The sequence below is a fragment of the Trichogramma pretiosum genome, unplaced genomic scaffold, assembly GCF_000599845.2.
Source record: "Trichogramma pretiosum strain Unisexual culture from Peru unplaced genomic scaffold, Tpre_2.0 scaffold23, whole genome shotgun sequence".
NCBI classification, from domain to species: Eukaryota; Metazoa; Arthropoda; class Insecta; order Hymenoptera; family Trichogrammatidae; genus Trichogramma; species Trichogramma pretiosum.
In genome coordinates, this window is record NW_019641629.1 from 420,001 (window position 1) to 442,370 (window position 22,370).

At 44.6% G+C, this 22,370-nt stretch overlaps 2 protein-coding genes across 2 annotated transcripts; both read left to right on the plus strand.

Moving 5' to 3' along the window:
- The first annotated feature begins 137 nt into the window (after positions 1–137).
- LOC106654559 (CAR1 transcription factor-like) lies at positions 138–11,917 on the plus strand. The gene is made up of 4 exons (XM_014374483.2): positions 138–1,352; positions 1,931–2,415; positions 2,782–3,536; positions 10,526–11,917. The coding sequence occupies exons 1-3, from the start codon at positions 927–929 to the stop codon at positions 3,497–3,499; spliced, it is 1,629 nt and encodes a 542-aa protein (XP_014229969.1). The 5' UTR covers positions 138–926; the 3' UTR covers positions 3,500–3,536; positions 10,526–11,917.
- Positions 11,918–13,434: 1,517 nt separating this feature from the next.
- LOC106654847 (cytochrome P450 4g15-like) lies at positions 13,435–16,480 on the plus strand. The gene is made up of 8 exons (XM_014374923.2): positions 13,435–13,573; positions 13,639–13,849; positions 13,930–14,226; positions 14,626–14,921; positions 15,003–15,112; positions 15,205–15,442; positions 15,512–15,686; positions 15,767–16,480. The coding sequence occupies exons 1-8, from the start codon at positions 13,435–13,437 to the stop codon at positions 15,951–15,953; spliced, it is 1,653 nt and encodes a 550-aa protein (XP_014230409.1). The 3' UTR covers positions 15,954–16,480.
- The last annotated feature ends 5,890 nt before the right edge of the window (positions 16,481–22,370 follow it).

Here is a 22,370-nt window from a genome sequence, read left to right on the forward strand (position 1 = left end):
GCGCGAAACCAACGCGTGTATATATATATATATTCGTATGAGTAAGAGAGAGATAGAGAGAAAAAGCAGCGTGACTCGTGAGCCGGGGCCTATTACGCGGAGAGAGCGGGGCTGCTCCGCATTCGACGCAGCGCCGGCATGCAGGGCAGCACGCGCGCAGTTGGTCGTCGTCGTCGTCGATCGATTCGATCACGGTCTGCTGTAATACTACCACTGCTACTACTACTGCTACAGCGAGTGAAACAAAGATAAACAAGTTTTACTGGTGCAGAGTTTCTGTGTGTGTGTGTTATACGTGCCACTGCTACGAAATCGTGTGTATATACCGACGAAGACTCGCCGATGATAATTATTCAAAAAAAAAAACGTGCTCCGAAAGTGTCTTGCAGTCCTCCGTGTGTTACTTTTGTGCGTTACAACCCCTATGTACCAGTGCTCGCTCGACGTCCAATGGTGCTGTTCGGTGATTATTTATATAATTTCTTCGAATTATATGTAGTTTGCACGCATGCGAGCAAACGCCGGGCGAAATTGAGTCATTAATAAATGTGTGAGTCGTCGTCGTCTCGTTGGAGATATAATCCTACCAATCAAAATCATCACCGTGTACAAGATCTTGGGTCGTCTCTGGCTACTTGCGAAAACAAACAAAAGTGCCTCGTACAGCTCGTTTAATGAAACTTCCTTGCGCGCGCTCGCGCGAGAGAGTGGTGAATCACATGTATGTATATGAAAAAAAAAGTTGTAAGTTAAGTGCCTCGAGAGAAAAAAAGAAGAGATAAGTAATTATTAACGAGAGCCAAAAGTGCTTCTGTGCGTGCCTGTGCCTGTGTGTATATCCGTGTGTTTAATAAAGTTGTGGTATTTCAAAAGAAAAAGCCCAAAGGGTGTGCAATAATATATAAAAGCTCGAGCAAACCGATCCGATGATTATCAGCATGTCAACGGCGATGGGCGTACCGGTGGTGTTCGGCAACAATAACAATAACGGCAATGGCGAACAGTTGATGCTGCTGCGCACGTTGCAGGACAACGAGCACAACATCATCGGCAATAACAATCGCGTCGTCGTGACGACCACCGGGACGACGCAGCCGGCCAGCAATAATAGTTCGCCCAAAGGTGGCGGCAACGTGAGCGTCATTCAGTCGCAGCGGAAGAGCAGCGAAAAGAGCAACAACAACAACAACAACAACAACAACAACATTAACGGCAAGCGGAAAATCGCCGACGTCGACGAGCCGCTGCCGCCCTACGACCCGGCCAGGCTCAAGAAGCACGGCAAGAACGGCCAGCCGCCGCCGATCGCCGTTGCCAAGAGGAACGCGCGCGAGAGGAATCGCGTCAAGCAGGTGAGAGAGAGAGAGACGGTGTACACAGAGAAGGGTGAAGCGCCCACGAGGATGGATCGGTAGTTGTTTTTTTTTTTTTTTTTTTTTTTTATTATTTTTTTAATATAAGCATTGGCTTCCTGAAACAAAGGCCCGAATATCGAGCAATACACACGGGGGTGCTATTGATTTTATTCGGGAAACCAAAAATCCGGGGAACCCCTCGGCCGTTCATTACAATAATAGGCGAGAACGTGTCTAGTCACGTTCGCTAACTGACTGTGTGCTCCGCATTGTATTATATTTTGACTCGTGTATCTTTGTTGTACGTATGTATGTGTGCGTGCGATCGATAACACTTTCATCTTTTTTTTTTCCAACTATCGCGTCCCGCGAGCAGCGCCCTACTATCTCACCTTTGTGCTCCGAAAAGATATATCGCGTTGTATTTCCTACTATTGCGGAAGTAGCGCGACTGCCGCGAGGCTTTGATTATCCAAAAATGGAATTTAATTCTCGATAACGCGACGTTTTAATTTAGCTTACGTAACGAGCACGAAATATTGCACGTACTGATTTTTTCGCGCTGCTTGGCTCAGGTAAACAACGGCTTCGCCACGCTGCGCCAGCACATACCCTCGCAGCTGTCCCAGACCTACGGCGACCGGGGCAAGAAGCTGTCCAAGGTCGAGACGCTGCGCATGGCCGTCGAGTACATACGGGGCCTGCAGAAGCTCCTCGCCGAGGCCGACGGCCTCGATCCCAATCAGCAGCAGCAGCAGCTCATGTCGATCGAGCAGAGCGCCCAGCAGATCATGATACCCTCGCCCTGCGGCAGCGTCTACTCCCAGAACGGCGGCGGCGGACAGCACAACGGCTCGGCCGAGCAGCTACTCGGTCTGGACGAGTCGCAGCAGCAGCAGCAGCAGCAACGGCAACATGGCTTGGGTGAGCTGGAGGATAATTCGGGGCTGGACGACGGCGCCGGGCCCGATGCCTACGGGAGCTTGATGGAGGACGAGGACGAGCTCGACGCCAGGAGGGACGTGAAACGATTCAAGCTGGACGCCCCGATACAAAACAGGTAGGTCTTTTAGATACGTATTATACTCGATACGAAATTAAGGGATGGCAACACAATGCGTGTGCTTTTTTCTCGCTGAAACTTGACTCGAGACGAGTTTTCTTCTTCCTATTCTACTCGGGGACTAGTTTCGAGATATATTTGCATACTTATACTCGGAGAGTCAAGTCTCTATAAACGAGTGTATAACAACGCACGTACAATATGTGACATAGTTGGTAGCTGACCCAGTTATTATTACGTTTAAATTCACTCGTTACAATACAAGCTTTTATCGACGATCGTAAAGATAATACGGTACGCTATCGAAATCTCAAGAAAAAAAAAAAAGTAAACACGATGTACAATATAATTTGTGTGTCCCAGGTTATCCAACAACAACGGCCAGCAAAAGGTCATATTCCGCCGAAATCGTCTCGCCTCGGCGGACACGGCCACGTCCGTAGTGTACCTGCCGAAGCAGAGCTTCATAGTCGGCGACGAGGAGAACATCGAGCCGCTACCGAATAGAAATAACAACAACAACAACAACAACCTGTTGCCGGCGTTTTCGACGTCGCTACTACTGCCGCAACAGCAGCAGCATCAGACACTGACGTCGCACGTCAAGCGCGAGCTGAGGCTCGACGAGGAGGATGAGGAGGACGAGCTGAGATCGAACGAGGACGACAGCGGGATCATGCTGACGACCTCGACGTCGCCTTACAGCGCCACGGAGATCCTCGTGGAGAATCCGGAAACGGGCCGATTGGTGCCGCTGAAGATCGAGGCTCATCATCATCAGCAACACGAACAATTGCTGCAGCATCAACTGCAGCAGCAACAGCAGCAGCAGCACCATCATCACGAGACCGCGGCGCAGCTGGTCTACGTCGAGGGTCTGCCCGCGGCGGCTTACTACAGGCACGAGCTCGAGGCTGTGCCCAACGGCAGCGAGCTCATGGACGCCGTCAACTGGTGGGAGCCCGTCGATCATCATCAGACTGCCAACGGCGGCAGCAACACGAGTACGACGAGAGGAGGATTGGGCCAACTGTCGAACCCGCAGCAGCAGCATCATCATCACAGGCTGGCGCACGTCTGACCTCGAATACAGCTTGTAACACACTCGCGAATTTGAGGTGAGTGCGAGTTTTTTGGGATAAGAGTGGCTGCGGCGCGCGACGACATGTGGAAGGCGAGCGAATACCAGAACAGCTTTTAGTCGATCGATTCTCGAGCAGAAATTTGCTATATACAGATTATCGTTCTCTCCGTTCGGTTTTGGGCAAAAAAAAAAAGACTATCTAGGCGATCGGTGGAATCGCTTGGATTCATTTGCATTAGTTTTTAATCTTAAAAATAAATATATCAAACTTATTGGTAACCGGCAATTTTCTATTCGAAAGAATTATCAAAAAATGAAATGACATCTTGCGCGCGCAGAGAAGAAAGGGTATAATATAATAAGGAGTAATTTATATCTCGACGTGACATCTGTTAGACGATGGATATATATATATATATATCGGTTAGAAATTAAAGGCCGAGCGCATATTAGTGCATCTGTCGAACGAGTCGAGCCGAAAAAAATTCATTTTGACAAATACAATAATAAATTCCATGTTCGCTGACCATCGTCTGTGTATTACACAAATGTTACGTTACTGCAGATCGTGTTTATGTACAAAAGAGAAGATGCGTACAATCGCGATGAGTCAAAAAGGATTTTTTTCGCGTCGCAGGTACTACAAATAATGACACGTCATATTGGGAAAATAACGAAGCTCATTGTTCGCGCGTAAGAGGAGCATTGAAATTAACAATAATATACATGTTTTCTCTTTCTCGGATCATACTTTTTTTTGGGTAAACATTTCCATGTGAAAATACACTACTGCTATATACACTGTAGGCTTCGAAAGAAACCATTGTCGAGCGCGCGTGATATCTTCTTCTACTTCTTCTTAAAAAAAAAAAGATTCAAATAAAAAACACTTCTAAAGTATCTTTTTATATTTATATACATTTATATGACTTTCACAAACACGAACACGTGAACATACAGCATACACGCAACATTTATACGGTACTCTAGATGCAGAGCATGTAAATCGAGACGCGAGCGCCGAAAATAGAATTGTCATTACTCCGGTGGGCACATACATACGAGTATGCACAGCAGCAGTAGTATAGTCTTGTATAGTGCACAGGCCACCACTTAAGATCGCCCCCGCGACACGTGGCATCTCATATATATATATACTACGAACGCTTCCTTAATGCTCGTGTATATACGATAATCTCTCTGCGTTCGTGAGACGCGCAGGATCTTTCCGTTCTGGTAGGATGACGATGATACTAGGCCGCTGATGACTGAAGTGCGAGACGATAAGTGTGAGATTTTTTTGTCGCGACGCGGGAGGGTGAAACTGACTTCTCTGACATGTGGCGCTTGCGAGCTGGCACGATCTATTGGTAAACACTTTTTTTGTCGCTTTATTTTTTGACAGAAAAAAATGTCGTATGCAAGTTTGCTTCTTTTTTTCATTACTTTCATTTTGGAAGCGAAATGAAAATTCCCGAATAACTCGTTCCGATAGTGTACACGAACAAAGAATCAAACGCTTCGAAAAAAAGAACTTCGCACCAGCAATAATAATTTGGTTTCTCGAAAACAATGCTCCAATTCATGGGTATACCTCTTATGTACACACACACACACACACACACACACACACACACGCATATAAAATGTGCGTTTCTGGCTGGCAACCTACATCGAGTTTTTTTTATTTCGTGGACTTAAAAGCGCTTAAAAGGCCCGCGATGTACGCGTACGTCTATATAGGTAGCTGTGTATGTATAAGGCTGCCTCTCTCTACCTGTGCACGAGCTACTACCTACAGAGAGAGAGAGAGAATCGTGTGCGCGAGGCGGAAACGGTCCAGCGGGAGATTCGCGCCATGTGTTACCGGAAGCTTTGGAGCTGTGCTCGTCGTCCTTTCATCCCGCGGGTACGGTACACGGTATACAGTACACGTACACGAGCGCGCGCGCCTTTCAATGAAAAACCGGGTACGCGCACTCGCACACGCACACACACATACACATACGCGAAGCGAAACGTGCACTTAAAGGGCCCTTTTTAGAGGCAGCTACTGGCAGTACGGCACGGCACTGCTATACACTTTATTTTTATTTTTATTTTTATTTTTTTTATATTAAAAAAGAGAGCGAGACGTTGTTACATTACGTATACTTGCACTCGTTCCCGATGAAAACGAAAAATTTACATGAATGGGGTCTCTCTCGCTCTCTGGAGCGCATTTGTGCAGTTTTGTGCGCTGCTGCTCCGCGCGACGATCTTTCGCGAGAGCCGCCGCCGCCGCCGCGTCCGTCATTGTTGCCCCCAGAGCGAACACAGGAAGTCGGAGCTCGGGCCGGAGCTCAATTGTTTTCGTAGTGGCTAGTACTAGGCGATATTTTACACAACATTCCGGAAGGTAGTAGTAGGTACTATCAGCTCTCGGCAGTCGCACATCCTGACCGCTCTCGCCTATTCAAAATTGCCCTCGTGCATCGTACAGTACGCTCGCTCGACGTATATAAATAAAAAAATTAAAAAAAAAAAAAAAAAAAAAAGCATCGAATCATTCTCTCGTTGAGACTAGCTCAAAAAACGAGTCCTTTCCCTCTCTGGCTTTTCTGCACTATACAGTCAAAGAGTGCAACGCCGACACTCACCCTTCAGTGCGCGGAGAACATCCGGGGGGCCACAATACATTGCGGCGGGCGATCGAAACGTAACGAAAATTCGCGCGCGAATTTGGTCGAAGGGTAGTTAGGTAGGCACGAGTTTCAAAAGTAACCCCGAGTAATCCCCATAATATACGTAAAACGTCTTGGAGCTCTGCGCGCCGAATCCGTATTATTATACACGACCGAGCGGGCTCGTGTGCATCGAAATTCGCGCGCGCGCCGCCTGCAGAAACGGAACGGAGTCGGAATCATCGTGTATGTGTCGGTGGCACTGTATACCGTGCTTGCACGCAGCGGTATAAACTCCTATAGCTTACATTATATACACACACACACACACACATATAGAGCGCAGCAACAGCAGGAGAGCGCACCGCGCGGCATATGGCGAAGAAAAAGAAGTTTAAAGTCTGTGCGTGGACGAGCGAAAGAGGCAGCTCGCGCGGGGTCATAATATGCCGCCGTCGCCGTCGTCGTCGCTCGTCGATGTGTCTCCTGACTCGATGCCATATGTTCTGCTGCTGCTCCTTCTCTCTCTCTCTCTCTATCTATTTATCGTAGGCTCTCTTTTTCTGGCCAAGGTCGCGCCTCCCAGAACCTCACCGGCTTAGAGAGAGAGAGAGACGGAGAGAACCCGAAAGCACGTGTGCAGCGTGTAGGGTATTGTGTGTAGTATGTATATATAGGGGATGCGCGCGTAGTCGAATGCATGCCTCGGCAGTTTCGAGCTGCAGTTCACAAAAGAGACCAAGCAGAGTCGTGAGAAGATTCGCTTGGGGTAGAGAGAGGCCACGATATATTTCGCGATCTTCGTGCATTTTTCGGGACGCGAACATATGGCCGTCGGTGTCTATGTACTCCCTTATATATTCTTCTTCGCATCACGCGCGTTTGTATATATAATGCAGGATATTTTTAGCAGAGTCGAGTAGTAGCGATAGAGAGAGAGAGAGAGAGATGCATTTTTCGGGAAAAAATTTCAATCAAGCGTAGAATGAGATATGTGCGTATTTTAAATAGTGTACAAAACACTTGTTTAACGATATTAATTATTTACACGAATAACAATAATTATCTTATCGTTGAGAAACAAATGATTTCTACGAAATTCAATATCTCGTTTTTTTTCTCTACCAAAGATTAGAGATATCTCGAATCATTTCGATTACGCTCGAGTTGAGCGTAACAAGAAAAAAATGAACAGCCCCGTGGTGTACGTCGCGTGGTTAAAGACATTTAAATGCTGAATTACGCGCGTAAGTGTTTTTGTTAAAAAACGTTTCTTTTTATTTTATTTCATTTTTTTTTTTCAAGGTCCACGTGCTTCTCGTTAAAAAAAAACGCGTGTGCGCGCGGGCGGCCGGGACGAGACAGGAAAATGTCTCTCTTTACAAGCCTCGATAACCCTCGTGTTCCCTCCCGAGCACGCGCTAGGCATGCAAAATATTATATACACTTATATGTGTACGTAAGCGCGGCGCGTGCATTAATATATACATGCTGGCTCGGCGGCGGCACCCGCATGTCTCTCTCTCTCTTTCGGCTCTTCTTCTTCTTCGCTTTTAGCTTCTCTTCCTCGTTCCTGTCCTTTTTCCCTATGTACGTGTACCGTGTATATACTCTTGTAATCACTCGCGTTGTGGTGCACGGCAAATTGTCAGCTACGAAATGTTTTTTATTTTTTTTTATTTTTCTAAACCTTGACACTCGCGTACGATATAGATATCGGTAACAAAATAAAAGCACAATGAACGCAGTCAGAGGATCGACATCAAAGCCATAGGCACCGAAGTAAATTCGCAAGGTGACTTGGATTTGATAATAAAATCGCACGACCAAAGAATTTTTTTCGTTTACAAAATACGACAATTATAAAATATTAGCGCGATGAGCATTTAAAAAAAAAAAAAAAAAAAAAAAAAATTAAAGTGCTGTTGGTGCGTCAAGTTGCTAGAGTCTTAAGTACTGACTAACCGAGCGCGCGCGCACGGGCACGAGAGCCGTCTCGGAATTACTTGAAGCAAATTTAATATAACACTCATTCTCATTTGACGGTATACGCACGCACGCACACACGACAACAGTGGCCATTTAGCGAGAATCAAAAATGTGCACGCAAACAAGAAAGAAGCGCGAGAAGAAAGTCATACATACGCACGAACTGCTTATAATAATACATGGAACTTGGTTGCTATCTCGTTAAAAACATCGTGCGCTAGCTTTTTTATACATCGCGTTGCTTGATTTTTTTCGATGAAAAAACTGGAAAGCCTCGCGTATAATCAGCGGCAACTGGGCGTGCGATCGGGGACCTACTGCCGCGCGCGCGCGCAAAGGAAAACGCAAAAGTTCAAAGTTAAAGCGGTTAAAGAGGCCGACTCGAAAAAATATTAAACGAGCCCTAAGTGACGCGAGAGAAGGGGAGAGAGAGCAGCCGCTTCTTCTGCGCGGCCGGGGAAGTCAAATTTATTAAATGTATCTGTCGCGTCCTCTCGTCGACGTAAAATTGCTATCCGCGCGCGCGGCTTTAAAAGAGAGTGACCTCCACTTATGGCAATTGTGCGCGAGAGCTAATTTAGCTCGCGATGTATTTTATATACAAGGTTCTGACTGTATTATTGCAGTGTGACACACGAATGTACTTGTAACTACTTGCATTGTAAAGTTCTATAAAAATTTGGTTCTTCAAACTGAACATTGCGATTCAATATATAGGTCATTCGTGGTACCATCGACGTCGATTAATTATTCGTTCGATCGAGTTTGATCGTATTTTTAATTTTATTTACGTAATATCTCGAGTACCAAAGATCCTCTATGAATGACGTATAGGTTCCGCCTCGTCCCGGAAAAACGATTGCCACTGTACTACGTCTCAAAACTTACGAGAGCTATCCTCTCGAATTTCTCATCCGAGACACGTATATATTCCACTCGAGTGTCTACTACTACTACTACGCCTCTCTGCTGCTATATTGCGTCACAACAACAGCAGCGGCGGCGGCACAGAAATAAGATATTATAGTAGATTTTTACCCCTTGGGAGGGATTTTTCACACTACACTATCATATCAGAAAGGCGGCCCCGCGAGATTTTCCCACGCGTAACTGCGCGCGCACGTGCATCGGCGTATAAAATAATAATACTATTATTGGCATCGTCGTCGTCGTCGTCGTGGCAGGCAGTATAGCAGCAACGAAGGATCGACTCGAAGATTTCTTCAGGTAGTCGACTAGTAGACGCGTATCCGCGCGCGTTTCGTATATATACAATAACAAAGAAATAACGCAGGAGCCGTGCGCGTTACGCTCATCGCGCCCGAGGGGAGGCGAAGCACAACAACCAACCCTCAACTCAAACTCAAACACACATACACGCACACTTGGGTCTTATTTGCGCGCAAACGGTTATGGCGTAGGCACTCATTCTTTTGGGACCAGGAGGGCTCTTTTTCTCTCTCTCTCTCTCTCTCGCTCTCCTCGCTTCGGGGTGAATTTCGTATATACCAAGATAAATATATGAGAAGGTACGGTTGAGGCATGCGATGAAAAGACTTTCGTTGCGGACGTTATCTCTCTCTCTCTCTTTGCGCCGGGTACAATAATAGAGACTTTTTGCACGCGCCGAGTATGTGTAGCTGCGACGCGTTACGCGAGCTGTAAATCAAAAATCGTTTGTCTGTGCCTTCGATATTTTCGATCGTTCGTAGTCGTCGTCGTCGCGCCGATGCTCATGCATCGTGCCGTTAGAGAGCGGAGAAAGAAAGAAGAGAAGAGAGAGAAAAAAAGTTTACGCTCCGAAACGCGCCGAATTGATGAAGCGTGGAGCAGCGGCAGCAACAGTGACACTATTAGCTCGTAAATAGCCCTAATACGCGCGCACGGACGAGAGACATTTCCGAATGCATTTGTCATTCGGGGGGGCCTCTAGCGCAAGGAGGAGACATATATTATTCGATGAAGAAAGATATTTTTTTTTTGTCGATCGGTAATACGGGGGCCGTGGAAAGTCGCGCGAATGTCGAATTATACTAGCTACGTGCGATATACCTGGCGCGCACGACACACAGTGGCTCGATATATCAGAGCAAAATTTAAATATAATTATATTCCGAAAGTCGTTAACAAACAGTAGCGCGCACATCTGTTCTCGGGTGTGTTTGCGTTCGTGCGCAAGCACAGCAAGTCAAGCGCGGGGGTGCGACGAGGGGGTGTAGGGCAAAAAAATTCCGTAAAAATTATATCACATTCGCATTATTTTCCCACACTTTATCTCTCTCTCTCTCTCTGTACTCCCGTACATTAATTCGTATATCACAACCAAGCGATCTCACTAATCTTTTTTTTCTCTCTTTTTCATGTGTTGCAGTGTGTGCGTATCGACGAATCGGTCGTTGTTTTTTTTTTCTACTACTCGAGTGAGACCGACGATCATATACGTGCGGCGAACGACCGTTACACACCGAGTTCTCTCTTCGCACCAGCGACCTTTGTTGTCTAAAAACTCGCATGCAGCACGGCTACCATAACAAGTGTCAGCGAGCAAAAGGAGAGGGTTGAAACGCGCAGCGGAATCCCAATGCAACTACTTGCGGAGAGTACCCGAGAGAAAGAGAGTTTCACGAGTGATTGTGCAAGTGCGTCTGTACGGAAATGCTGCCCTTTTTTTTTTACTGTATATATTCCGATGAGTGGATGCTGTATACGCGTGTAACGAGATGTTGATCGTTGCGGAATGAGAGACGATTACGTTTTTTTGTATAGAAACTATGTACGATGTACGTCGAGTTATTTTTTTTTTGAAACAATGTGACTCCTTAGCGAAATATTTTTTATGACTTTATACGCGCAATATTGTTGTAATATTAAAACTTCCATGAAGCAGAAGCGAGCAAATATTTGTTCGAGCCGAAGCACGAGCGAAAATTATCGAGCTTTTGGAAATCAAAAGGAAAATAATGATAACTTCCGTAATGATTCTTGATTACTCGAGCGAGTATACGGAGGAAAAATCTCAAAAAAATCTTACACGTTCTCTACTGTACTTACTTTTTTCACCATGACTCTAGAGAATTTATTATTAAGTTAATAAAAAAATTACATATTTACGTGTACATACGAAGAGAGAGTTTGAGGTGTTTAGATATTTTTATACTTTATGTATTTTTAAAAAACAAATTAAAAGTTAAAAAGGTAACTGTACTTCCATTGTTTGTACTATTCCAGGTGATAAAAGTCTATATTTTGTCCCTACGAAACATACGAAATGCCTTTCGAAATTTGCCTTACTTAGGATCGATGCGATTTAAATTATGAATACAATTTTTATATTATGGTGATAATGTATATTACATAATGTTCAGCGTCACGTCGGAAATTGTTTTGTATCAAAGCAATCATTGTATTTCTCGACGTTGCGTAAAATTCTGTACATATCGTTAGAAGTTTTTTTTTTATCAAGGTACAAACACATTTCATCAGAATAAACGAGCTCCAAAGACGAATGAGAAAAATGTATATAATTTAGCTCTGTTATGAAAAAAAGTTGCTTGAAAAATTGCTTCGATTTCGTTGAAGTTTATACTTAAAATGTGAAATGTTTTCTTCGCGAAGAGAACATCAATTACGAGCAACGATCTTCATTATCTTTTATAATTAAACTTATCAAAAGATAAACGCTTTCTAATCATAATGTTAATATTATCGAGAACAAAATCTGTATCATAGTGCCTTAGAATATAAATTTTTTATATTTCAATATTTTATACTCTCATAGTGTTCGATATTTTTTAAACGAAAATTCTTAATAAATAAAATTATCGATAATTCATGACCAATTATTTTCCCCGTCTAAGCCTTATTTTACAATAAAAAAAAACACACGAAAAGAATGCGTTTGAACTATTTAAATTGAAACGAATACGTCGCAACATTTGTTTTCGATTCAAATTCAAAAGTTTGTATTGAATATTTAATTAGTTTCTACACTTTGATTATTAAGCGACGTGAGTAATTCGAACGGGGACACGTGCAAACAAAAAATTTCCTATGATAAATAACGAAAACGCTCAACTTTTTATTCGATGATGCAATAAATATATACGGTCTATATAATTAAAGGCTATAAAAAAAAAAAAGGAAAACAAGTAATTTACTGATCAAAAATCGAACGTAATTACTCACACGAGCGCTGGGCCCCCCCAATGAATTTCCGAGAACCGTAAACCATTTCATTTCAACGAGGTAATTTCAAAACGCAACCAAATTCCTTGCAAAAGTGTACGTATAAGCGAGCAGCACAGGTGAGTACACGCATTACGTACGCGATACCATACTCAACCCCCTTCAAAGCAGGTATACATATAATCGATAACGCACCTATAGAGCTGGAGCCGCGTTCAGGTGTAGTCGTGTCTCTCACCCCTTCGCGAAACGGGGGGTTCACCCGATTTCCGGCGATTTTTATAGATATCTACTATGCGTTTGTATGTGTGCCAGAAGGGGTTTGCACGCCGATACGCGCGTCACATCCGGCGGACGTGCCGCGTGCGTCCCACGCACCGTTACGTTTTTATATTGTACCGACAGCGGGAGAAATGATATTAGCTCTCGTTCCACCCCGTACTTTTTTTTAATTCGATCGAGATGATTATCCTAGTAATCGTTAAGCTCTACGATAGCGAATGTGCAAATTTAGACGTACGGACGAATTAATGTATTCATATCGAGGTAATAATTCAGGCAAGCATTGAACCTTGCAGTAATGTCGAGGGGTTTTTAAATGTAAAAAAAAAATGTGATTGTACCGAGTTAGCCAACATTTTCGATTATTTTCATTCAAAATCGACGTGGATCAATGAAAAATTACGCGCATGGAAAAGGACAGAAATTAACGCGTATCGAAACTAGAGCAGTTGGATTTTCATCTACACCAAAATTACGCGAGCACGAAAATGACCAAAGTATATTTGCGATGCAAAGCGTCTTAGTTAATGCACACGAAGACGCAGTAAGGTCATTGTGTAAATGTGCTCGACTTACGGAATTTTTCGTGAAAATTCGATTTCGCTATAAAACTCCCTACTCCGTCGGTCATCTGAGCAGTCTTTAAACTGCAATGGGAAGTGTTGTAACATTTTGAATCGAAGTTTATTGTTTTCCTTTTTTTAAACAGTGCCCAGCCTAGTGTCGATCGAGATCGTTGGTAGTTTTTATAAAATCAGTGCTTGCAGTAAATTTTATTTATTTAGAAATTAATTGGATAGAAAAAATCTCAAAATGGACGCGGTGCCGATCACATCGTCATACTTCCCTTCGTCGCTATTCTGGCCACTTCTAATTGTCGTCGGAGCTTTGACGGCTATACATTATTACATGGAAAATTTGCGAATCGTGAGACTCGGCAACAAACTTCCAGGTAAGCGATTACGATACAAATGTATCTATCAGATTTGCAACGGTGAAAATTATTTTTTAAATAAGGTCCGAAAACGGTTCCCTTCTTTGGAAACGCATTGATGGCCGTTGGTGTCAAGCCAAAGGATGTACTCACTGAAATCGAAAAGTACGACATCTACGGAAATGTCGCGAGAGCATTTCTGGGCCCTAAACTAGTCGTTTTTCTCGTTGATCCAAGAGACATCGAAATCATTCTCAGCAGTACGGTTCACATTGATAAATCCCCCGAATATAGGTATAAAAACAATCGATACAAAAAATATATCACTGTCTCGAAATGATTTCTAAACGAGTAAAAAAAAAAAACTATTACAGATACTTCGCACCGTGGCTGGGCGAGGGATTGCTCATCAGCACGGGCGAGAAGTGGCGCAGTCATCGTAAAATCATCGCTCCGACTTTTCATCTGAACGTGCTGAAGTCGTTCGTGCCTCTGTTCTTCGAGAACAGCATCGACCTGGTGAATCGATTGAGGAACGAGGTCGGCAAGGAGTTCGATTGCCACGATTACATGTCGAGCGTCACGGTCGACATTCTGCTGGAAACCGCGATGGGCGTGAGAGGCACGCAAAAGGAAAAGAGCAGCTTCGACTACGCCGTGGCTGTGATGAAGTGAGTACAATGAATTTTGGAAAAATTAATCGTTCAAAAAACTCTTTCGAATTATTACATCGACAAGGTATACGGTTCGATCGAAAATCAATGACAGTTTCATTGACGACGATGAGTGGGTCACTTTGAAATTGAAATGAACAATACACGCCGTTCGCATAATTGAAATCGACGATTGTGCAATCGCGTCTCGCGCGAAAAAAGAATCGAATTTTCTACAATACAATCGGGATAGTGAGTGACTCGTTGCGTCATGATCACTTGTTGCTTAATCATAATTCAAATTTTTTCGCCCCGTACATACTCGCGTCATTATTAAATACAACTCGTGTCGCGGGTTTAATAATATTACAAATTTATTTACGTGAGCGATTCTCTCTCTCTCTCTGTTTTACATAGAATGTGCAACATTATTCATCAGCGCCAATACAACTTCCTGTTACGTCTTGACTCGATGTTCCAATTCACGGCCTTTGCCAAGAAACAGAAACAATACTTGGACACGATTCATGGCCTGACCAAGCGCGTCATCAAGAAGCGCAAGGCCGAAGTCACGGAAACCAAGGAGGACTCCAAGACCATGCAGGAGATCGTGAAGGACATGAGGGATCAGAGGGAGGAGAGTACCAACGACAGCTTCTCGAAGATGAAGTACGTGAGGGACGATTTGGACGAGATCGATGAGAATGACATTGGTATTGATTTTTTTTTGCAGTGATGTTGTAGAATTATAACTGCATCGAGGTTAATTTTTTTTTTTTTTTTTTTGCTTGCAGGAGAAAAAAGAAGGCTGGCATTTTTGGATCTGATGCTGGAATTGAGAAAAAATGGCGCTCAGATGACCGATGAAGAAATAAAAGAAGAAGTCGACACCATTATGTTTGAGGTTGCTTAATAATTCATTGTTTAATTGATTAATTCAATTTCAGGATGCTTTATTTTTTAATATTGATTTATTGATTTTAATTTAAAAAATAGGGCCACGATACAACTGCTGCAGGATCAAGCTTCGTCCTTTGCGTTTTGGGCGCCCATCAAGACGTTCAGGCTCGAGTCATGGATGAATTGAACGAGATATTCAAGGGTTCGGATCGACCATGCACGTTCCAGGACACCTTGGAAATGAAATATCTCGAGAGAGTGATTTTGGAAACTCTCCGACTGTTTCCACCAGTGCCAGCGATCGCCAGAAAAATTAACGAGGATGTGCACTTGGGTAAGCTCGATAATACAATGATTTTGTAAATAAAAGTATTTCGCTTCAATAAATGTAATTAATTTTTAGCGTCTGGAGATTACATCGTGCCCGCCGGTTCAACCGTGGTGATTCCCCAATGGAAAACTCACCGTTTACCCGAGCATTACCCGAATCCCTTGAAGTTCGATCCCGACAATTTCTTACCCGATAGAACGCAAGATAGACATTATTACGCTTACATTCCATTCAGTGCTGGACCGCGGTAAGCTGGCGTTACAAATTAAATTTGTCGAAAGTTTTTTTATAGTTCATTATTAAATTCTGTTACCAATTTTCCGATAGATCCTGCGTGGGTCGAAAGTACGCGATGTTGAAGCTGAAAATCTTGCTGTCGACGGTGCTGAGAAATTACAAAGTGACCTCCGATCTGAAGGAGGAAGATTACAAACTGCAAGTCGACATCATCTTGAAGAGGTCCGACGGATTCAGAATAAAAATCGAGCCGCGAAACGAGACGTTGGTCGCGTGAATACAAAGAGAAACTGAATTATTGTAAATTTAAAATAGGTATATAAATAATAAAATAAATTAGCCGATAATTTTTCATGATAGCATTGTGAGCTCTGTTATACGGTTAAGGTATAGAACGATGAAATTGTAATAGGAAAAAAGTAATTCATATATCGAATAAGGTTTGATGATTGGTTTTGTTCTCCGTCGTGTGTGCAACTGTATAATTCATATGATTTTTTCATCCGCGTAGCGCATCATAGCACTCATTAGCCTAAGATGATATTTTTTGAATAAAAATAATACATTAACATTTTAAGAGAAATAAAACCTTTATTGACTTTTTAGAGGTCTGAAATTACTGACTTTGCCTTTTAATTGTTACATTCTATATACATGTTAATAGCCAAAATTTGTAAACTTAATGATTATTTTTTTTATGGCCCAGCCAAATCAATAAAATTTAAAAAAAAATTAACAATATATAATTCAAAATAAATATAATTAATACTACGATGAATAAAGCATTCATTATCAAAACAACGACTTGATTCGCTATAAAACTCTCTTTTTAATCTTTAATAAGCCTTAAAAAAATACATGAAATTTCCAATTCAGCCATAATTAAGAAAATTAATTTTGAAAATTTTCTAAATTTCATTTTACAACGTATTGAACTTAAAAATAAAATCATGAAATAATAACGCTCACGATAGCCAATATCCCCTAAGCAGCGGCAAACCGATCGACACCGACGCATAACGGGGGCAAAGGATACAAGATAAAGTACTATATTTTATAAATACATCGGAATAAAATAAAACAAAAAATAAATAAAAACCGAAATAAAATTAAAATACAAATTATTTTAACATGAAAAAATTATATAATCTACTGCTTTTCTCAATATTCTTTTTGTTTTCACTGCTACAGTTAATTCTATGTCGTCTCTAAGTCGACGAAAATTTTCAGATAAATTATTATATTTCTGTTGCTAATAAAGTAGCGTGTACTTAAACGCAATGTCAAATGCTTTTGCCACATTTTTATAATTTTTTTATTCTTTGGCTTTTAATATTTGTAAATTCACCGGTTACCCTGCCAATTTTAATAACCGGATTAAAAAGACTACACATACGTTTATCGTCTTCACGAACTCATGCCTTCAGCCGCCAAGCAAATATTACACAAATTTACGTTCCTCAGCCACTTGATGATCACATCACAGCTCTCGATCCGGCGCCGGATCAGCTCCCGAAAAGCATCCACCGTCCATCGACGGAAAAATTCCCTCGACAGTCTCTCGCACAGATGACTAATGTTGACTAATTTTTTTCGACTGACTGACTAATTTTTTTCGATCTCTTGCTATGATCGGAGTAGCCCGCGGACGCGAATATTTTGTCCGCCTCTTCCGGTGCGCGTCGTCATCTCTCTCGCTATGCCGGCGAACCTGTGGTCGTCGTACCAGCACTTCTCGAGGCCACTCGTCCGCTCGAACATTCCGTACTCGACGAACAATTTTACTATCTTCAGGACGTCCTTGCGGTCCAGCTCGTATCCTCTTTTCGCCAGGCGCTCGCCAACCGACATGGAACCGGCAGCTAGCCTCAGTTTGTCACATCTCGAATTATTATTTTTCGATTTTAATCTCTCGTCGTCGCGATCGAGGTCGGGAAAAACGAAGCTGGACAGATCGGCTCCATGATCCAGGAGTACATCGAGAGTATTCGGCAGGAGATTCGCTACGGCCAATTGCAGCGGTGTCCGACCCTTCTTGTCCCGGGCATCGACCTGCACCCACTTATAGGTAGCATCGACGAGCTCGAAAAATTCCTCCGGAAAGCCATCATCGACCTTCTGCCGCTGGCACATGACGTGCAGAGGTGTCAGTCCATCGGCCGTGGCTAGATTCGGGTCCGTTCCGTTTCTCAGTAATGCCTCGGTCACCTTCGGCGAGCCTCGTTACACGGCCAAATGCAGGGGTGTCCGGCCGAACTCGTCCTGGACGTCGATCTCCACCGTCTGCCGCATGTCCTCGTTAACCTCGAAGAACGTATCCACCGAATCATCGCCCATTTCGCGCCATGCGATAAAGTGCAGAGGCGTCGATCCGTCCTTTTTAGCCAAATTCGGACCGGCCCCCATTCTAAGCAGTGACTCGCTCGTGGATTTCGTGCCGCAAAACAGAGCCATGTGCAGCGGCGAGTTACCAAATAAATTCTGTGCGTCGATCTGGATGTCGTCGACGATCTTGAAAAATTGCTCGAGCCAGTCGTCGTCCTTGTCTCTCGTGGCAACGACGTGCAGAGCCGTATATCCAAGCGCGTTGGTCGAATTCGAATCGGCCCCCCTCTCCAGTAGATACCGGTCCATCTTCTTGCTGTCTGCTTTCAGAGCCAAGTGCAACGGCGTGTTGCCCGACTTGTCCTCGGTGTCGATCGGCACCGTCCGTTGGATATCGCCGCAGATCCCTCAGAACCACTCCGTTAAGTCGTCGTCTATTTTTCGCGATGCAATGTGGTGCAGACACGTCGATCCCTCCTCGTTGGCAACGTTTGGATCTGCACCTCTCCTCAGCAGCCATTCGGCCTTTTTCTCTTGGCCGTTGTGCAGAGCCGAGTACAACGGCGTGTTCCCCGTCTTATCCCGGGGGTCGATCATCGCCGTTTCGTTCTCTTCTTCGGCGATCTCAAAAAATCGATCCACAAACCGCACCTCGTCGAGACTCCCCTGGCAAACGACGTGCAGAGGCGTCAGACCTTCCGCATTGGCCAAATCTGGATCAGCCGCGTGTCTCAGCAGGAACTCCATCGCGTCCTCGCGCTCGTGCGTCGGAGCTAGGTGTAACGGCGCGTTACCCCAGTCGTTCACGGCGTCGATCTCCACCCACTGATCCGCCGTAGTCGCTCTTGCAGACGACGTGCAGCGGCGTCGATCCTCAGGCACTGCCTAAATTGGAATCGGCTCCGTTTCTCAGCAGTGCTTCGGTTACCTTCGGGGAGCCTCGGGCCACGGCCAATTGCAGCGGTGTCCGACCGCATTCGTCCCGGGCGTCGACCAGCACCGTCCGCTGCATATCTTCGTTGATCGCGAAGAACATCTTCGCCAAGTCTGACGTGCAGAGGCGTAGATCCATTCCCGTTGACCAAATTTGGATTTGGCCTTCGTCTTGTTGCCGTTGGACAGAGCTAAGTGCAACGGCGAGTTACCCATCTTATCCGGGGAGTCGATCGGCACCGTTTCATTCAGGTCCTCGGCGATCTTGAAAAATTCGTTCACCATGTAACTCCACGAGGCTGCACTGGCTGATCGAGTGCAGCGGAGTCGATCCGTACGCGGTGGCCAAATTTGGATCGGCGCCTCTCAACAGCAGCAACGAAGCCTTCCGATTCATCCCGTTGCCCAGAGCCCCAGATGCAGGGCCGTGTCGCCCGACTCGTCGCGGGCATCGATCCGGCCCGTGCGACGCAGCTCCTCGCGGTGATCTCGACGAACAGCTCCGTATCCAGACGCTCGCGGAGCAGGAAGATCCAGTGCAGAGCCGTCCTTCCGTTTCTGTCGGTCGGACTCGGATCGGCTCCCTCTCGCAGCAGCACCAGGGCCGTGCGCTTCCTGCGTCTCTTGAGCGCCCGGTGCAGCGGTGTGTTACCCCCCTTGCCCCCCCGGGCATCGAGCTCTATCGGTCGATTCGCTCTCTCGACGTGCTTGAAGAATAGCCCCATGAAGTCGTCGAGTTTCTCGCTGTCTCAGATAACGTGCAGAGCCGTGGATCCGTCGTTGCAAGCCGAATTAGGATCGGCGCCTCGCCTCAGCAGCGACTCGGCTCTCTTTCCTCCGCCGTAATAAGCAGCCAGATGCAACGGCGTCCAACCGAGCTTTTCCCTGGCGTCGATATCCAAGCTTTGCCCTGTTTCCTCTACAATCTTGAAAAAATGCTCCATGGTTTCGACGTTGTCGTCTTGTCCGGCGCTCGCGACGTGCAGAGCTGTCCGTCGCTTGTCATTGACCGATCTCGGATCAGCCCCTCGTCTCAGCAGCCACTTGACCACCTTCTCGTTTTTGGCGAGCATGGCCCAGTGCAGCGGCGTGTCACTGTCCGATCGCAGTACAGAGCCAAGTTCAACGTCGTGTTGAGCTTCTCCCGCGTGAGGTAGTTGGGATCCTCGTCGAGGTCGAGAAACTTCTCGACCGTGTCGACGCAGCCGAGCACGCAGGCCACGTGCAAATGCGTCAGGCCGGACTCCTCGTCGAAGTAGTTCGCCTCGAATTTGTCGTATATCGCGAAGAGTTCGCCGATCAACGATCACCGGTGTTCGATGGCTCGATGCACTGCCGTGGTACGCATCGTGCCGTCTTCGTCCAATTCGGGCTCGTCCTTGTAGCCCGTCCCGATCACGAATTCGATAAGTTTCCTCGCCGGCGCCGACTTGGCGATCTCCGAGAGTAGCCAATCAATTTCGCTCCCTTGAAATACTTCCCGAAGATTCGGAAGTTCGTCGTCCTTCCGGTCCTCGATCAGAGCGCAGAGTCTACGGAGAAATTCCTTTCGTTCCGTCTCGATCTGCCATTTGACGTTTTTACGCATCCTCTTTAATTCTGTCATGCTGTCTTCGTTATCAGTGGGTTCGGAATCTGGAGCGACGATTTTATCGCCAGCGCCATCCTCACATTCACGTTTACTTTCGTCGGATTCGTCGTTGGGTACAGTCATCGTTTTGTGCACTCACACACACACACACACCCACGCAATTATACACAATTACACACAAACGAATATAACATTTAATACTTTTGTTACTTTTTTTTCAAAAAAATCACTTCTTACAGTCGAATCACTTCCTGCGTTGCTCGCGCGACGGCATCGCAACGCGCACTGAATACAAGAACATAGTATTTGTTCGTATATTGCTCTCTCTCTCTCAAAAAAATCGCGACGCGCACTAAAAGCAAGTACTTCGTATTTGTTCATCTACTTCTCTCTCTCTCTCACAAAAATCGCAACGCGCACTGAACGCAAGTACATCCTATTTGATCATCTACTTCTCTCTCCCTCTCACAAAAATCGCGACGCGCACTGAAAGCAAGTACATCGTATTTGTTCGTCTATTTCTCTCTCTCTCTCTCTCTCAAAAAAATCGCAACGCGCACTGAAGGCAAGTACATCGTATTTGTTCGTCTATTTCTCTCTCTCTCTCAAAAAAATCGCAACGCGCACTGAACGCAAGTACATCGTATTTGTTCATCTACTTCTCTCTCCCTCTCAAAAAAATCGCAACGCGCACTGAAGGCAAGTACATCGTATTTGTTCGTCTATTTCTCTCGCTCTCTCAAAAAAATCGCAACGCGCACTGAACGCAAGTACATCGTATTAGTTCATCTACTTCTCTCTCTCTCAAAAAAATCGCAACGCGCACTGAACGCAAGTACATCGTATTTGTTCGTCTATTTCTCTCTCCCTCTCAAAAAAATCGCGATGCGCACTGAAAGCAAGTAAATCGTATTTGTTAGTCTATTCCTCTCTCTCTCTCACAAAAATCGCAACGCGCACTGAACGCAAGTACATCATATTTGTTCATCTACTTCTCTCTCCCTCTCAAAAAAATCGCGACGCGCACTGAACGCAAGTACATCGTATTTGTTCGTCTATTTCTCTCTCTCTCTCAAAAAAATCGCAACGCGCACTGTATACAAGTACATCGCATTTTTTCGTCTATTCCTCTCTCTCCCAAAAAAATGACGAATCCAATCGCGTCGTCCAACCGAACGTGTTCCAATGTAATTGATCGTTAGAGAGTTGGTGCGATGGCGTGCGATGGCCCAAGATGTGCCGGCCCATAGTAGCTCGATGCGTGCGTAGCGGCAACCGTAGAAATGTGTCTGCAGCATGATCTATCGTTAGTAAAATTTCGATGATCTGTGGAATTAAGAGAAAGTAAGTCGCGCGCACCCGTGTCTAGTGCACGCTTGTATTTCATGTATGTTATGAAGAACGCGTGAAGAGCATATGTTGGAAGTTATGAGAGATGCAAGCGTAAACCTTGAGTTATACTTTTTCGTCATACATTTTTTTTTAGACAACTTTATAAGATGATGCAGATTGTAATAAATATTATAATCAATAACAAATTAACACGAATGTATAATTGATTTTTATTTATTCATGTTCATAGTTAATAAATAAATAAATGTAATTTTTTTATTTAAAATGCTTCAAAATTCAGCGTAGACTATTCTCTTGGCAATCACGTGTACAAAGTATATAGTGATCAACTTTACAAGCGATCGCAACTTAATTTTGTACATTTCAAGCGGAGCTGTGTAACATTAGTAGATAAAATGAACGAAAATTGACATTTTTTGTTATCTTATAGTATAAAGTTGCAATAAAGAAAGTTGTCTGAGGTATTGGTGCACACTTTAAGTGTAACGCAGA

Excerpts from the sequence above, each read along its gene's own strand:
- LOC106654559 (XM_014374483.2), top strand. The coding sequence starts at position 927 with ATGATTATCAGCATGTCAACGGCGATGGGCGTACCGGTGGTGTTCGGC. Across the intron at positions 1,353-1,930 it reads AGAGGAATCGCGTCAAGCAG|GTAAACAACGGCTTCGCCAC; the intron begins GTGAGAGAGAGA and ends TGCTTGGCTCAG. Across the intron at positions 2,416-2,781 it reads GACGCCCCGATACAAAACAG|GTTATCCAACAACAACGGCC; the intron begins GTAGGTCTTTTA and ends TGTGTGTCCCAG.
- LOC106654847 (XM_014374923.2), top strand. The coding sequence starts at position 13,435 with ATGGACGCGGTGCCGATCACATCGTCATACTTCCCTTCGTCGCTATTC. Across the intron at positions 14,922-15,002 it reads GATCGATGAGAATGACATTG|GAGAAAAAAGAAGGCTGGCA; the intron begins GTATTGATTTTT and ends TTTTGCTTGCAG. Across the intron at positions 15,443-15,511 it reads TAACGAGGATGTGCACTTGG|CGTCTGGAGATTACATCGTG; the intron begins GTAAGCTCGATA and ends ATTAATTTTTAG.